The sequence below is a fragment of the Onychomys torridus genome, chromosome 5 (genome assembly GCF_903995425.1).
Source record: "Onychomys torridus chromosome 5, mOncTor1.1, whole genome shotgun sequence".
NCBI classification, from domain to species: domain Eukaryota; kingdom Metazoa; phylum Chordata; class Mammalia; order Rodentia; family Cricetidae; genus Onychomys; species Onychomys torridus.
In genome coordinates this window covers 146,693-164,892 of record NC_050447.1, presented here as the reverse complement: position 1 = coordinate 164,892, position 18,200 = coordinate 146,693, and the positions used below count along the sequence as shown (strand labels likewise).

Genomic DNA, 18,200 nt, shown 5'->3' with positions numbered 1-18,200 from the left:
TCCTATGTAGGGTTTCCAAATTGTTCTCTAGTGCCAGGATTCCATTTATAACTTCTCCACTAAGGGGACCAAGCCTTTTTGAGTTGGTTGTTTTGCACCAAACCCCAAGGTTATGGCCCGAGGCATTGATTGGCTCTTGTATCCTTAAATTGAGTACATACTTTTTGATGGGATTCTACAAGTTTGGGATGTGATCACCTGCCTTGACAAAGTGGGCATTAGTATTTTTCCCATGCCTCTAATTTATGTGTTTGTGCTGGGATGATGATTTAGATAGCAACTCAATAAATTGATCAATTAAATTACACCAAACTTTTGCACCATCATTTCAGAGACCTGTCATCATATACCAAGGAGGTTCTGTATCACCCAAAATTCTGTTTCAACAGTACTACTGTGTTTTGTTAGCATGCTGCTAGGTGTTCATTTGGTTAGAAAGCTCTTTATTTCTTAGATTGTCCAACAGCATGAGAAGTTTCACTTACGGTTAGCTATGAAAGCCATCAATGACTACTTGTGTGACTGTTAGCAAATCATTTAAAGTCCCTAAGCCTCAGTTTATCTTTCTGTGAAATATGGATTAATGATACCTGCTTCAAACATTTGTTATGAGATTAATCACTAAAGCTTTGAAAAGAAAAGAATCTGGTTGTCAGATAAATGCAGATTTATATACTAGCTCCATCAGTACTTATATTAATCACTGGTTGTATGAGAGCTTCATTCCCCAGTCAATAAAATGGCAGGGGTAATTCTAAGACACCATTTACTGATGTCTTATATTAGAATTGTGTGTCTACACTCACTAGACACAGCCAAATATGATTAATGACACCCTAGAAACACAGCCCTAAATGATGGACTACAAAACTAACCCATCTGAAATTTATGGTCCACCAGAGATAAGGCTGACTATGGGAACAGAAGATTATTCATCCCTCCAGATGACATTATGGCATTGACATGGTGGTGCTTATTGACATGGATGTATTTTAGAAGTAGTAAGAACAGAAGCACTGTGAGGAGCACAGGGTAGGTCTTCACTATGGGCTCTCATCTCATCAAACAAGGATAACTCCTTAGTATTTGATGTTAAAAAAAAAAACTATAGAAAGCCAATATACAATGGAAAACATCACATTGGAATGCTTGAAGATTAGTATTTTAGGCCATAAAGATATACTTCATGTCCCATGATTTAGGAAATGAAATTCATCCATACATACATGGATAGATGGGTGGATAGATGATTGTGTGGGTGGATGGATGGATGGTGGGGGACTCTGGCTTTATCAGAAATAGATGACCTTGCACAAGTAATTAACCATTCTGGGAAGCTGTCTCTTATCTGTAAAAAGATAATAAAAGCAGCTGCCTAATTGTAAGAATGAAATGTTAATTCAAGTTAAACACTCAGGTCAGGACCTAGCACTTAATGAAAGCCCCCAATAAATGGGAGCTGTTATTATGAGGATATACATAATTATTCCTTGTGTTTGGTACTCTCCAGCCCTAGATACCTAAGCTGCAGTTTCTAGACATCTGTCTTCTCTGTGTTTTGCAGGGCAACAGGTCCTGGGCTTGGTAGAGAACCAGAGTGACTGGTATCTTGGAAATCTCTGGAAAAATCACCGTCCTTGGCCAGCCCTTGGAAGGGGCTACAACACAGGTAAATCATGGCAATGTGTGTGTGGGGGGGACCACAGAGAGTGACGCATAGACTCATTGTCCTTTCCTAAAACAAAGGAGATGGACAGCAACATAGAAGAGGACACCTGATTTCCTGATTTCATCAGAGCACAGGACATACATACATAACATCTCCAGTTCTTTCTTCATGTCATGCTGCAAGCAATAAAGCAGTTGAGCAGTATGAGTATGGCAGTCTTTCCAGAAAGCTCCTCTGCTCGTTTTAATGCTGAGATCTATTGAATTTTTTATCAATTTGACCTATAGTTTCTTTGACTATTGATACAAATAAGAGATCATTCTGCAGGAATAAATTTAATATTCAATTCCCTAATTGAGCAGATATTGTTTTGTATATTGTATGTGCACTTTAGATCTACAGGGATCTGCACTTGCAATATGTATCAATATTTATCTTCCTGCAGTCTTCCATGTATAAGATGAGAAAAGCAGCAGGAACTCATATTTCCTCTGACTGTTCTTATCTTTAAAAGGTCCATGTACAGCCTACCCAGTAAGTAGCAGGAGAAAAGGTAGACATATTTGGAAATTGGTAGTTCTAGATACTGCATTCCTCAAATCAAGTAATTTCTTCCACTTTGTTACTAAAACCAACCTTGCAACTTCTCTTTTGTTTCTGTCTCTGTTATTGATAGTCACTTGTGAAGCCATTCTTTATTCAACAGCTATCTGAATTCTAAGTACCCTAGTCCATGGCTTCAGGGAATGAATAAGTAAAGAAAGTAGAACCCCCTTTTTTTTTCCCCCAGTGCATTTCCCTTCAATGTCTATCTCCAAAATGCCTCTGGATCCTTCTCTTTCTTCCATACTCATTGCCATTGATGTGATCCTTATTTTCAAAGGATATACTCACTATTTTTTATCAGGATTAGAACTTGGGACTCAAGAATTTCAGGTGCTGTAACAGCCCCCAAATCATAACACAGAAACTTATTATTAGTTATAAATATTTGGCCCTACTGTATGATTGTCCCACTAGCTCTTATAACTTAATTTAACCTGTTTCTCTTCATCTACATTTTGCCTTAAGGCTTTTTACCTTTCTTTCATTCTGTATATCCTACTTTTCCTGTTTCTTCCATGTCTGGCTGGCTGGTAGCTGCCTGGCTGGCCCAGGGCATCTCCCTCTTTTTCTCCCTTGTTCTCTCTTCTCTTGAGCTAGATTCCACTTCTTACTTATTCTCTTTGCCTACCAGCCCAGCCTGTCCCTCCTCTGCCTAGCTATTGACCATTCAGCTTCTTATTAGACCAATCAGGTGCCTTAGGCAGGCAAAACAACACATTTTTATATTTTTAAACAAATGCAGCATAATAAAATATAACATACCTTTATGTAGTTAAAGTAATATCCCCAATATAAACAAATGTAATATGTATTTCCATAGTTAAAGAAATATTCCACAACAAGGTTCCAAAATGGGCTTATACTTTTTGAGAACAGCAGCTATGCTGAGTTGGGGCAGATGTCTAGGAACTACACCACCTGAAGATGCTGCATAGACAGATCCTAGAGTCTGAACTTAGACTCTAGAGGGAAAAAAAAAAAAAACAGAAACCCTGAACCTGATGATTTGACTCCACAGAAGTCAGAGTTGAACATGGGGCCCCAGAATCCAAAGGAAAAAGGATGGGATCCTTGCTTCTGAAGGTGGATGTTCAGAAATGGGCCCTATTGAAATGCAGTTTGACCTCTAGATACCTTGACTATTGATACAAACCTGAACTCAATACTCAGAGTGGTGGTTAAAGCTAGAAGAAGACATGGAAAGGCCAGCATCAGTGTCCTGAACAGCCAGATGCCCAGCCAGGGAGCCTATGTTGAAGGCCATCCTTGCAAAAGAGTTCCACTGCTGACAGTTGCCAGAGCATCAGGTGTACTGTGCTCCATTTGCCTCCTAGGCATAACAAAGGTTGCAGCTGGAGTTATTTATGCCCATCAGTCCATCACAGACCCAGAGCTTGTCCTTTCCTGCTGAACTGGGAATTACCCTGTAGTTGCTAGATAGTAAAGGAATCTGAGGACGCTCTGAGACAATGAGGGATGGGGAAGTGGAGATAAGGAGGACCAGAGCAACATGTATGAAAGTATTTCTGAATTTCAATAATGGGCAAGACAGCACCTCTTCTTGCCTGGTGGATGTTAGTCAGATGCTGAAGTAAGTGCTAACTTGGGTTAATATCATAGAATCTTCATGCTATGTTTATCTGTCTATACTTGAAAAAAATTAATGCTTAGAGATTTCAAGAGTGCAACCCTAATTAAGGAAGCCTGCAAGGTTATTAGTTACTGACCTTTCTAGCTCAAACTTGAATGGCTTCATGATCAAATACTTTTTGTTTGGATTTGGTTTTAAATTTTTGAGACAGAGGCTTAGTACATACCCCAGGCCAGCCTAGAATTTGCTGTGTGTCCCAGACTGTCCTTAAACTCATAGTACTCCTGTCTCTACCGCCAAGTCCTGACATTGCAGGTATGTGCCGCCATCCCTGACACAAATACTCTTTAAATGAAGTATACTTGGCTCTGCCCTTAAAGAGTCTAGTGAGTCTGTCCACAAGTCAAGACTGCACTATAGGAAGCCTTTGGATATTTCTGATGCACAACTTCCAAACCCCTTCTATAATTAAATAGAATATATTGTCTCTCTTCCAGCAAGAACATTGAGACACCCCCCTGTGTGTGTGTGCACATACGTGCTCTCAGATTCATGTATATAGAGGCCAAAAATCAACCTCCAGTATCTTGCCTTTCACTTTGTCTTTTGAGGCAAGGTTTCTTATTAGGACCTGGGGCTAATTAAGCTAGGCTTCCTGGTCTGCAAGCTCCAAGAATCTGCCTGTCTGGCTTCCCAGAGCTGAGAATACAAATATGCACATGAACACACACACACACACGCGCACGCACGCACGCACGCACGCACGCACGCATGCATGACCTTTTACATGGACACTGAGTACCTAACTCAGGTCCTCAGGATTACTAAGCAAGCATTCTTTTTTTTTTTTGAGCCATCTCCACAGATGCATGAGCACTGTTTTCTTAATGCATTTGAGGTTGGAGTGTGTATGATTTCACAGTGGGACAATGAGAAAGCTTCATGCATTTAGCTTTGGGAAGCAAAAACCGCCAGAATTTCATGGGTGCCCAGGCTTTCAAAGAGACAGAGACAACGCTCTGTTTTTGGTTGGGAAAGGGAAGTATCATTTGAAGTCTGTTGTGCAGACTTCCTGTTTCTCAAGGCCTATACTAATAGAAAATGTCACGTAGAGATAGATAATCTACAACACATTGAGGATGCAATATCAGGTCATGGTTATCTTCATTAAATAAAAGCACCTGTCACCAATATAGATTTGCAAGAAGAAAGGTGTAGTAGAGCCATGGATAATTATTATGGCAAGGATGGCATGTTCTTCCCACCCTTCCATATACTGCTTCAATAATAAACAAGTGTATTAACCACCTTCAATTCGTATTAGTATGTTGAAACAGTGAGTTTACTGAGAGGTCATGAAAGATCAGGGAAAGTAGGGAAAAACCCTATGAAATGTGACAGGTCTCTTTCAATAAGCTATGACCAAGTGATCATTTAAAAAGATTTGTACATCATCAAGATGCCATGGCTTTCCCCATGAGGACTTGTATTTTTTTATAACCAAGGAGTGTACCACACATCAGCAGATGAGACATACAATCCTTAGGGAATTTTGAAGACTCTGATAGAGGAAAATGATCACTCTGAATTCCAGCTATCTCCAGTCTTCCATGAGGCTCCTCCAGTAAAGCATCCTGTGGATGTTATTTGCAAACTCCAGCACATTTTGGTTAGAACAACAGCTTGACCACTGAGTCTTGCTGTAGGCTTGGTCACTCAACTTGGCCAACTTGGTTAGCTTTCTGCCTTGTCAGGTAGGAAAATAGTACCCTCATGTCATGAAGACCACCTGCTTAGGAAGAAACTTATTTAAGAGCCAAGCCTGGAAAGCACGCAGTTCATTCTAGTCTTTGTCCTCTTGTTATTTAATCAGGAAATGGTGGATACATAACTAATAAGCTGTTTATCACAGTCTCTCAAGCACCAAAGTCAGGAAAAAAGTCATTTGTTTTTATACACATATGTTTTCCCACTATCTGGAAAAGCTTAGCTTTTAGTGCTGTAATTAAAAGGAGATCACATATTTTAGTTCCTGTATCAATTTCCCAACTCTATTTCATTCTTCAAATCTCAAAAAAACAAAGCATAAGATGCTTGATCTGCAAGATCTGCCCCTTAGGCCTGCCTTTTGCAAAGCTTATTCAGTACTGGGAGCCCAGACGCCCTTGTCTATAAACCCAGAGGCTTGATAATCTTGGGTTGGAATCTGGACAACTTTGTGAGGGTGTCACTGTAAGTACCTGTAAACTAGAACATTTTAGGAACTTGCTTTGGCTCCATTTCCCCCTCAGAACCTATGTGACTCTCAAGGCACTACTATTCAGCAATACTCCTCAAATGCACCAGCTTCGCACCAGACCCCTTCCCATGCACCGAAGGATGGGTCATCTTCTCATGTTGGTTGATTCCTAGGGTTATCTTCCAATGGAAATATTCTCCTTGAAAGATCCAGCTATGCTTCCACTTCTTTCATCTCTGTTTGTTTATGTTTCCTTCTCAATCTGCTTTCATAAAGCACAGAGGGCCTTAAGAGATGTGGAGATGTTTGAGGCAGTGTCTCAACACCATAGCCTGGGCTGGCCCAGAACTGCCTCAAGCTTGCCAGCAATGTCCTTGCCTCAGCTTTCCTCTTCTGAGTGCTGCAGTTACTGGTGTTAGCACCACACCTGACTCATTGTGGAGCTTGTTATAACTCATTTCCATGCTTATGTCTCACTGAGCTAGAACAGCTGGAGCTGAGATGACCAGGCAGTTCCCAGAACAGAACTCTTGCCAGTAACTGTTCAGGTGGATTTAAACGCACCTTCTGTATCCTTGGCACAGAGACAGAATGTCCTCAACTACTCTGTCTATGCATCACCTCCTGGGTGCAAGAAGATGACATTCACACAGCATTCAGCTGTTAAGGGGGAAAAGAAAACAAACAGTTTTTGACAGACTCATTAAAATTCATCTCACTTCCGTTTATATGCTGATGGGTGACTATCTTAAAAAGCAAACAGCAGCAAAGGGGTTTGGGGAGATGAAAACACTTGGATGAGAGTGGGGAAAGGAAAGGCATTCAGGGAGGACATGACATAGTATGTTCACATCACAGAGGATCCAAGAAGAATCTGTGTTGTCCTAAGATGAAGGACATGTTAGCTAGAGGATGTGTGTTTAAAAAAAATTGAAAAGTAAAATATGTCTTGTTCCTTTCCTGAATTAAGGCAGAGACAGGCAGATGGAGGCCTGGCTCTCTGGGGAGAGAGAGAGAACTTCTCCAGGAAACCTCCTAACCGGCAGAATAAGAAAACTGGGGCATTCAAGGGCTGACTCACCTCTGAGACTGGACTGGAAAGAAATGGAAAGTATTGGGCAATAAGTTAGACACTACATGGTACATTCCATGGCACAAAGTCAGAAAGACAAACCAGCTGGTAACTTGCCAAAGAACTGAAACAAACAGCTTAATGGGATCAGCAGATACATAGGTATCACCTGACAATTACCTCTACTTCCAACATCCAGCATTTCAAAACTTTGAGCATGTCTCTTCATTTCTTCTTATCTCTATTAGTCTCCATACTGAGAGGAAATATTGTAATTGGATGGTTTCTATAATAATTTCTATAATAATCTACATCCAGAGAAAGTAGGTTTATATGAAATTCACTCACTCATTCATTCAGCGTAAGTGTGGCAGCAGCAGCAACCAAATGATATGGTCCAGAGCTTCTTTGCCTGTTCAAGACTACAGCAAACTTTGCCATTATATGAAGTACAGATATGGCCTAGCCATCCAGATGCTATGAGTAGGCACTAGCATGTGTGAGAAATTTTTATATTCTTCAAAAGTCATGAACATTCAGATAACAGGGAGTCCTGTGAGCCCTTCATTTGGATTTTAAGCTCAGTATTTGTCAAAGCCATCTATTAATAAACAGTTTAAACTTAATAAGCTGTAAGAGTTTCAGGCTTCAATATTTAGAACAACTACATGCAATCATAAACATGAATGTCCATTCTTCTTGGGGCTGGGCAGGTGAAGGCCTCTTTAGGACTGACTAGGAGTTGGTAATGTTGTTGATGTCCAACAAGGTTATGCCAGTGCAAAGCCATAGTGGTCCCATAATCTGTCTTGAGATCATTGTGAATGTAATGCCCACTACTTCCAGGTTATGTACAGCCAGCTGGAATCATGCTTAGCAGTGCCGTCACACAGCTGCTTTTGTTTACTTAAACTGTATCTGAGTCTGTGACCTTTCTCAAAGCTTGTCTACTCTGCCTCACAAAGCAGAGCCTTCTCTGGCCTCAGTTCTCCCTGTGGGTTATTATGGAATATATATGCCCCTTATCTTTCTACCTGGCCACCCCTCAAATATCTAAGTGAGAACATAAGGAGCCACACCCTTCTCTATTAGATCATTCAGTCACTCTTGCACATCACAGCCTGTCCTGTGAGCCCCAGTTCTTTACTCTGAGATGCAGCTGGTTCTATCACTTGCCAAGAACTGTTGTGCCTTGTACAAGGGGAGTTGTGCAGAACCCAAGCAATGGCTGCATCTGCCCATGACTCATTGAATAGCTTTGGGCAAATTCCTTCTGCTGACTTTCCTTTTCTAATAGACTCACAGGGTTTCTGGAAGAATTAGATGAAAGGGAAATGCCTGGTACACAGTGAACACTGGATAAATGATGCCCAAGACTCCTGGTACAGCAATTCGGAGTAAGGGATGGGAATCTCACATGCCAAGAGGTACTTGGCAGATTAGCAGTGAGGGGGGTAGCTCTGCAAATCTGTGGTCTGAATGCTAAATTCAGTTCAGCTCTTTCCATCAGACTTGGGAAGGGGTGAAATGATAGTTTTCCTCCTGACTCTTGGGAAAAGCTGATTGTACCCAACACCCCCTTTCCCTTTGATTCTCAGTTTATGTCTTGTCCCTGAGCCAAATTTTCATCTCTAGGCTGTGGCTCCTGTGATGAAATACCCTCCCATAGGCTCATTTTTTTAAATGCCTGCTCATTAGGTAGTGGCACTACTTGACAGAGATTAGGAGGTGTGTCCTAGTTGGAGAAAGTGTGTCACTGGGGATGGGCTTTGGGGTTTCAAATATTCAAGCCAGGACCAATGTAACGCTCTCTTCCTGCTGTCTACTGATTTGGATGTAGAACTATCAGGTACCTCTGAAGCACCATGTCTATCTGCATGTTGCCATGCTTCCCATCATGCTGACAATGGACTAAGCCTCTGAATATAAGCAAGTACCAATTAAATGCTTTCTATTTATGAGTTGCCATGATCATGGCATTTCTTCACAGCAATAGAGCACTGACTAAAAGAGCTGTAAATGTTATCTATGCAAAGCACCCATCATCGGGCCTAGAGCACTTAACCCACAACATTTTCAAAACTTCAGCATCATTGGGTGTTAAGAAGCACCTTAGTGGGCAGCCTAACAAGTGACAGCCCCCTTGCCCCAGACCTCACAGGAGGACCCTAAGTAAAATCAGCCACTAAAGAGTTTCTGTGACTGCACCTTTTAATGATATCTTGATGTCTTCCCTCATGAGCAAAGGCCACTGTTCCTGAAGTTCACCATTGCTTCCCCAGGACCATGACCTCAGAGAGTATACATTTAACTCAAGGCTTTCTGAGTCTGACCTTCAGTACAACCCACTCCCAGCCCCAATTCTTATATCCTGAACTATTTTTTTTCTTATGCTTGTTTCCATTTTCTGGAAAATTCAGTCCTCAGAATCTCATGTTTTCCTATCTTTTTGCTAAGTAAATCACAAGGCTGCCACCTGCTGAACAGAAAGGTGAAACAAGAAGAAACAAAATGCAAAAGCAAGATTCCTCCAGCTGAGTTGGGCCTTCAGTCTCAGGTGCAGAGGCATTATAGCATCCGTGGGCCTGGAGCGCAGGTGCTGTCCCATTCTCCAGGCTTCTGAATTAGTCTTTGTATAGCCTGATAGAGAGTAGCCAGGCCACTTCTCTATACCCTCTGTTCTCCACTGTGAGTTAAGAATACTAAATGATGTCCTGGTGCATTCATACTGCTGTATAATACAACAGGGATGTATTTCTCTTCATTCGGAGGCCAGGATGTCAAATACAGGCAGATTCAACACCTGGCCAGGGCTGCTGTCTGATTTGTGTCTGGCACCTTCTACCTGTATCCTCCCTAAAAAAAAAAGAAAGGATGAAGGAGTTCTTCTATTTTCTATTTACATCCTGACTACCTCCCAAAGACTTCAGTAATCACTTTTGTGGTTGGAGTTTCAACTTCTGAATTTGGAGACAAAAACATTCAGACTCTAGCCAATATATTCCTGAAAGAAAAGCAGTATTCCTGATAATGCTGAGAAATAAGTGAGAGGATGTAGGTACCATGGAGCTGTACGACATACACAGCCTATTTTCTACATCAGAAATAGAGTCCTGAGTCCTCATCAAATCCTTGATTAGCAACAGGTTGCCCACATGCTCTCTTGCAATTGTATAGCAGCAGCATTCCCAAACTGCACTTTATTATAACAAAATGGCACACTTTGTTTTGTGATGGTGGTTATTAACCACAAGCAGTATGTTGTATAGCAGATTCCTAGAATATATTCATCCTACATAGGAGAAAGTTTACTCATTGAAAATCATTCCTTCTTAACCCCTACTTCAATACAAAAAAAAAAAAAAAAAAAATCCTAAAAGGTGTACTGACCATCTTCCCATCTTTGTTCGGTAGGAATATTCACACCATGGGAATCAGTAAACACCACAAGTCATCTCTCTCTCTCTCTCTCTCTCTCTCTCTCTCTCTCTCTCTCTGGAAGATAGTTAGTTGGTAAACACTGAACTGTGAAATCCCTCTGCCCCTCACATGCCTGACAAAGCTGTCTGCAGTTTCTTGGTCATTCTTGACTTTTGATTTTCCATGTAGGCAATTATCTGCTTCCATCAGTATCTGTAACTTCTTATGGTATATGCTCTATTTATTTAAAGATAAAATAGTGATTATCTTTCTGCATTCATTTAGTACATGAAGTATCTTTCTAACACTGCATTGTTTTTCCATTTGATGACAATTTATTTCTCATTAGCTGGTAATACTGTTCTTCCTATGTTTTCCCCCTCCCAATTATAATCAATAATGTATAAATTCCTTTATTAGCCATATTTGTTTGGTTGTATATTTATATACAATAATTTCTAATAGAAGACACTGCTGTATCTATCAAATGTTATGAAAAATTTAATTTTATACCACTTCACAATTAAATGGGTATATTATATGTAAATACTCACCCCTTAGATTTGACACTTTCTTGTTTGCTCTCTATGTTGGGTACATGGTCTCTATATTGCAAAAGAAGCAGTATTTTTTGCAGAAAAACTGTTAATAGGAAGCCAGCTTCAGCTTTTTTAGCACAGAGAGATGACCTCTGATAGTAAAGGGTAGGCCTCTGAAGTTATGGGCCATGGACCAAAGGCTAAGGAAAGCAGAGCCTATGCTGGCTTGAGTAACCAACCATACCTGGCTCAGCATTTCAGTTGACCTAGAATAGCAGTAACAAGAGGGGTGGCTTTTCCTGAAAACTTTGCTGCCTTATTCTGCTGGCCCATGAAAAGTCAGGCAATCTTCTCGATGCCAGTGTTATCTCAAGAACAGGAGCTGTGACCCAACACCCAGACACAATGCAGTGGGTAGTAAGAAGAAATGGTATGATCCAGAAGCTCCCTTCCATGAAGAGAATTGTCAGCATTCATTCAGTGCATGGTTTTTGCAGATCACAGAGATATATCTATGATGGGATGATATATCCTTGGTACCTTCCAAGTTCATGGCTCTAATCTCTTAGATTTGATGCATGCTTTCATGTGCATTAGCTCATCTAATCCCCATTTTAAAGAGGCGTTCATGGAGGCTCAATGAGGTTAAATGGTTTCATACATGAGTAAAACTGGTAAATGATAGGGCCCAGGGCTTAAGCCTTCCTTATAAGTGCTTAGGCTGTCAGTGCATAGCAATGGTTGTTAGATCAGTTATATAGCTCTGGGAATGTGTCCAGCCCCATTCCCCCATAAACTAGGTTAGATAACTATGGACTCTCATTTGTTTGTTTGTTTGTTTGAGATAGGGTTTCTCTGTATAAAAGCCCATGGCTATCCTGGAACTTGCTTTGTAAACGAGGCTGTCCTTGAAGTTACAGAGATCTGCCTACCTCTGCCTCACAAGTGCTGGAATTAAAGGTGTGCCTCAGCGTGCCCGGCACTGATATGGACTGTCTTAATAGTATTACACCATCTTCTAAATTACAATGCCTGGCCATTATGGCTATATATGGAAATCACCTGGGGAGATTTAAATAATATCCTCTGATTTTCAGCTCCTTGAGTAGTTTCCAGTACATAGCAGATGATTCCTATTTACTAAACACACATGAACCACCCTTTTGTTCTAGAACCTCATTTTAAAGTCAATACCATTCTTTCCATTTTACCCTTTTCTTTATTACCTCCCTCCTTGTGGTAGTTTGAATGAGAATGTCCCACATAGGCTCAGGTGTTTGAATACTCAGTCCCTGTTAGTGGTATTGTATGAGCAGGTTTAGGAAGTTTGGCCTTGCTGGAGGAAGTATGTCACTAAGGGACAGCTTTGAGATTTAAAACATTCAAGTCATCCCCAGTGCTTTTTCTCTGCTTTGTGCTTGTGGTTCAAGATTTGAGCTCTCAGCATATGGTTCCTGACACCATGCCTGCAGCCCACTGCCATGCCTCCCCACTTTGACAGACTCTTACTCCTCTGGACCCTAAGCCAAATAAATCCTTCTGTCTATAAAGTGAATGACAGGGAACAGCCTTGGGCAATAGTGTTTTATCACAGTGGTCAGAAGTAACTAATACAACCCTCTTTTGCTGTCACTGGGTTCTTGGGCTTCACAGCTGCTTGAATTTGTGTACACTCATTCAGCAGAGATTATTGATAATTAACAGTACACAGTATCCATCACCTTTTAAGGTGCTGGGGACACTTAAGTGAAAAGAGAAGACCGGTCACAGACTGGCAAGACTGGCAAGAAAGATATGTACTTACAGTTATGATGTGTAAGTGGGGAAACCATACAGGACATATAGGAAGGAACCAGCAGAAGGCCTTTCTGTCCCTGTTGTTGTGCCCAGCCCATTTCTCCTGTTCTTCTAATGGCTCACAGAATCCAGCTTAAAATGCAGGTGATCAGCCTCCTGTTTATCAGGCACACAGTGAGCTGTTCCCTGTCATCCACTTTATACTAAACAGCAGTCCTTGTCCCCCTAAGCCCTCCCTCCACTGCTGCATCTCACCACTGTGGGTCAGATGTATTTGAATCAAAATGGCATGGCAGATCCTGAATTTGTTCTTGGGGCTCTGAGGGATTGCTTCAAGTGAAGGGAATCTCAGCAAAGGCAATTATCCCAGAGAAATACCCATCTCTCACCCTGCATGGCTGCTCTGCCAAGGAAGGCTTTGCTTATTGAACCCATGTTTTATTAAACCCAGTCTGGTAGAGATAGACTCAGCTATTTGCTGGCCCCAATGCAAAAGAAATAGGGAACAAACAGAGCCCATTGTCTGAAGCCCAGGATCAAGCTGGGGTGACCAGGAAAATACACCTTAAAACATTTACCACTATGCTCCAAATCAATTTCTGTCACTTAGTGAATATTTGACTGTCTGCAGTAGAGGGTGGGCAAAATTGCCCCATTTTATGTACTAAAACCAAGATAGATTTTGCATTTTTAGATTGTTGGGGACAGGGGAGGGTGGATAATATAATCCCCTTCATGACACGTGGAAGTTCTATGAAATTCCAATGTCCATTAATAAAACTCCTACCGCATCATGGATTTTCTATTTGTTCATGGCTGTTTGGGGGTCATGGTGGCAGAACATGAGAAGTGCCAGTTTCTACCTTGTGATTTCTAAAGCCAAAAGTATCTACTTTCTAGCTCTTTAAGGCAAGAGTGTCCAACAACAACAGTTTACAGCAGAGCAGAAACAGTGGGATCTGGCAGAACTGAGTTAGGATCCTGTCTGTGCCACTTATTTTTCCCCATCTGATAAATGGGAATAATAGCCCATTGTTAATAAGTTGCTATGAGGTCTAACTAAGCTGGTGTAAATGTAACATAAAAACCTACTAATGTAGAACCAGTATCGATTATCAGTAAATATCAGGCACTCCCTTCCCATTAATTATGTACAGTTTCCTATGGAGTCAAAAAATAATGAAATAGCAAGGGGCTAATGGTGCTCTTGATTAGAGAGATACACACATGAGATACAGAGTAAAGGAGCGAGAATGGTATATCCAGGACATCTTGCTCTCATTTAACCCTTCATTACCTTCTATGTGCAGTAGGTCCTGGCAGATGGACACCTGTCAGTCAGTACTTTTGAATGAGAGGGTGCATTTTCACCCCTAAGCCCCATAAGAGTTGGTACAGCCAACAGATCCTGTTCTGTGGACATGGAAAATCAAACCAAAGTACCATGCTCTTCCATGCATTCTTACAAAGGATTTCTGTGCCTATGTGATCTGAAAATGCAGATCATGTGGAACAAGTGGCACAGATTGGTGTCAATACCCAGAGTTTAAGGGCTGCCAACACAAATGAGGGAAATGCATAAAATCCAAGTGTTTCTGCAGTTATTCATGATGGACACTAGCATTTCAAACCCCATGTACTGTTGGTTTGAAAATGAGAAGGAAATGCTGGCAGGCTCTTGAAATGGTGTCAATGAGAGAAAAATCCCAAAGTACAATTAGGGAAAGGAGCCAGTGGTAAGGAGCAGCTGAAGTGTACAAGTCTGTGGGGAAAGGGACACAAGGATGGTTGAAAGAAACATGGGCAGGGAAACCTATGCATAGATAGAATCTAGCCATGGATGCTAATATGACTGGACAATTGCATGATGGGAATGATATTGGGCATGAGGAAGCCTTCATGTCAGATGTGAGAGGCAACCAGAAATCAGATGAGAATGTGTCTTCTGGATCCCTTCTAACTCATCCCATGCTCACTTGGATGAAGTTTCTGGTTCTTTGCTCTGTTTTCAAAGCTTATTTCTGTCTTCCACTTTTTTTTTTTTGTTTGTTTGTTTGTTTGTTTGTTTTTCGAGACAGGGTTTTTCTGTGTAGCTTTGTGCCTTTCCTGGAACTTGCTTTGTAGCCCAGCTGGCCTCAAACTCACAGAGATCCGCCTGCCTCCGCCTCCCAAGTGCTTGGATTAAAGGTGTGCACCACCACCGCCTGGCTTGGTTTTTGGGTTTGTTGTTTGTTGTTTTAAATCTTAAAGCTATACTCTGTGATCTCTACATGTATTTTCTTTTTTCATAAAATGTTGAGTGGCCAAAATAAAAACAATAAAAGTATTCTGCAGATCTTGATGAAAGGCCTCTGCCAGATTCCAAATTCTTTATATTCGTAGCCCTGTCACAATCTCCTTTTTTTTAAAATTTATTTTATGTGTATGAGTGTTTTGACATGTGTGTATATGTACCACATGTGTGTCTGGTGCCCACAAAGGTGAGAAGAGGTAATTGGATCCCTTAGAAGTGGGGTTGTAGATGGTTGTGAGCTACCATGTGGATGCTAGGAATTGAACTGGTATCCTCTGAAAAAACAGCCAGTGCTCTTAACTACTGGGCAGTTGCTGTAGACCACCCTGTCACAATCATACTGAAGGTGCTCTGCCCAATGATTTGAAGAGAAAGATAAAGGTAATTCCCAAAAGGAGCACTTCCTATGGCTTGAGTTGGGCACTTAACATTCCTGTCCAGACTATACCTTTCTTTCTCAGTTAACCAATTTTGCAATGCAGTGGCAAACACCTGAGGCAATCAGCTTATAAACAGAGAAGGTTTGCTTTTGCCTCATAGTTTTCATAGATTCTGGACCATGAGCATTTTGACCAATGACTTTTAGATCTATAGGGACATCTATAGCACATCTTAGTAAAACACTCCTTCTCCTGGCGAGGAAACAAAAGAGAACAGTTATAGAATCAAGATCACATAACACCCTTCAATACTGGACTCCCAATAATGTAAAGACCTCCTAACAGGCCCTTCCTCATAAAGGTTTTACAATCTCCTATTAGTGCCAAACAGATCAAGCCTATTGACACTGGGCCTTTTGGGGACATTCAGACCCAGCCCTTAGTACTCTCTATCTGAGAACCCATTGTATTCTTTATCTCTGAATTCTGGTTAGCTGACATGTAGAAGCCACCCAGTCAGCTTTTATTGAATGAATAAATATGTGAGATAAGGACCATCAGACTTTTGTAGGGTTTGAACATTTGCTATATCTTTTTCCATCTATACTTAATAAAAAAGAAACCAACAAGAAGTAAAAAGTAGACCACAGAATCCTTTAGTTTTTATAATCAAAAGTGATTCCCTGGTAAAAAATCAGCAGGGATCTTAAATGAGTAATTTTTAATAAACTCGCCTTCATTATTGGGTCAGGCTTATAATAAGAACCCCCAGTGCTTCCAAGCTGAGGGGAGGAAAGCTATGATTGTGAGGGTCACGTTCATAAACGTTTCAAGTAAGAGTCCATGTGCTCCCAGAGCTTTCCATGAAGCATCTGCTTGGTGTCCATGTACACTTTCATTGGTCTGACCTTCAAAGCCACAAGAACCACCAGAGGACTTAGGAACAAGTCATCATCAGGTGGTGATGGGGAAGTGCAGGCAGAAGCCAAGGAGGACTAATCAAAGGGAAACACAATAGCACCCAAATTCCTGATAAATAAACACCTTTGTGACTCACTATGCAGATGTTAAGTCAAATACTTTCTTTATCCCACCATTTTCTTAACTTGTTTAACTGTGTTTTCTACACTAACATCCTACACTGAATTAGAGAATAAGTTTTATCCAAATCCTGCTGTAAACTGGTCTTGTCTATTGGAATTATGTAGCCACTTGGGAACCTCTGTTTCCCTTGAATCAAGGAAGCCTGTGGTCTGATTTAACCAAGCCAGTCCTAGGCTGATTCTTTCATTTAGCTTAATCATGAAAGCAGGCTACAAAGAAAGAAACTAAGAGCAGAAGGGAGTGAAGGAAGAGCTTCCCTTAAGAAAGGCCTTGGCCATGCAGACCTCAGATGTTTGCCTGGTTTGATGATTCATTTTGATTGTCAGTGTGACTAGACTAAGAAACACTTGGGCATTGGTTGAGAATGCCTTTGGATGTGCCTTTGAGTGTTTTGCAGGGAAGAGCAGGCTGAGAAGGGAACTGGAATGTGGGCAGCAGCATTGCATGAGCTGGGATTCCATTCTGAATAAGAAGGAAAGAAAGTGAAAGCCAACTGCTCATCAACATTCTCATTTTTCTGCTTCCCAGTCTTCTGAAATGTGAGCAGGCAGCCTCACACCCCTATTGCCATAAAGCCACAGGGGCCACAACTTCCCCACCATTAAGAACCAACCATACCACCTCAAACTGTGAGATTAAATTCTTTTTTTAAGTTGCTTTCATCATGTATCTGATCATAGCAATAAGGAAATGACTAATGTACTGAGAAATTTAAGTAGTTCTGCTTGCTGGCAAGAACTAAGCCTACATTTGCTGAAAGTTCTGTTGGGTATGCTCATATGCAGAAAGAAGACAGTTGCTCTGACATTCAGCAAGTCAACTCTGAAACACTGTCCTGATTCCAGTGTTTCTGGTGTCCAGCCAATGACCATGATCACTTACACAGGGTCATGCCTGCCATCATCATCATACAGGATACTCTTCAGGAAGCTCTGCCATCTCTGACTTTTAACATGCTGGTTTCCTGTCATATCTGTACAGGGGCCACCTGCAGATGGCCTATGGTCTCCTTCAGTCCTTGCAACACTGAAGTACTCTTCTTCCAGGAGGAACTACACTGGTAGAACCAGGCCTCCCCTGTTTACTTAAGAGCATGTTTGTACAAACACACACACACACACACACACACACACACACACACACACACACACACGGAGCAACGTGCCATGTTTGAAAGATCACTAATCATACAATATGATTAATTTTGCAACTATGTAGCCATGTGTGAGCCTTAGTCTTATCTCTAAAATGGGGAACATTTCATCTCCCTTGTAGTTTTGTCCCAAGAATCAGAGGTCACATAAAGTATCCAGCCTCTCATGGACAGCAGTTACCAGGTAGATGCTAAGTACCTCTGTCTTCAGCTTCATCTCCCTTTTATAGTGCAATGAAACCTAATAATAAACTCAAACCATAGCAATGGTTTAAAGGATTCTTCTCTTTTTCCTCCCTCATAGATACCATCTTATTCTCCTTGCCATTTGGGGTGT

At 41.2% G+C, this 18,200-nt stretch overlaps 1 protein-coding gene across 3 annotated transcripts in view; it reads left to right on the top strand.

Annotated features, from left to right (window-relative positions):
* The window catches only part of Large1 (LARGE xylosyl- and glucuronyltransferase 1), a 506,337-nt gene that overhangs the window by 401,065 nt on the left and 87,072 nt on the right, over positions 1-18,200 (top strand). For all 3 annotated transcript variants that reach the window (XM_036187421.1, XM_036187422.1, XM_036187423.1), the window contains one exon: positions 1,565-1,669. In XM_036187421.1, the coding sequence (XP_036043314.1) occupies positions 1,565-1,669 (105 nt within the window). The remainder of the gene's footprint in view (positions 1-1,564; positions 1,670-18,200) is intronic.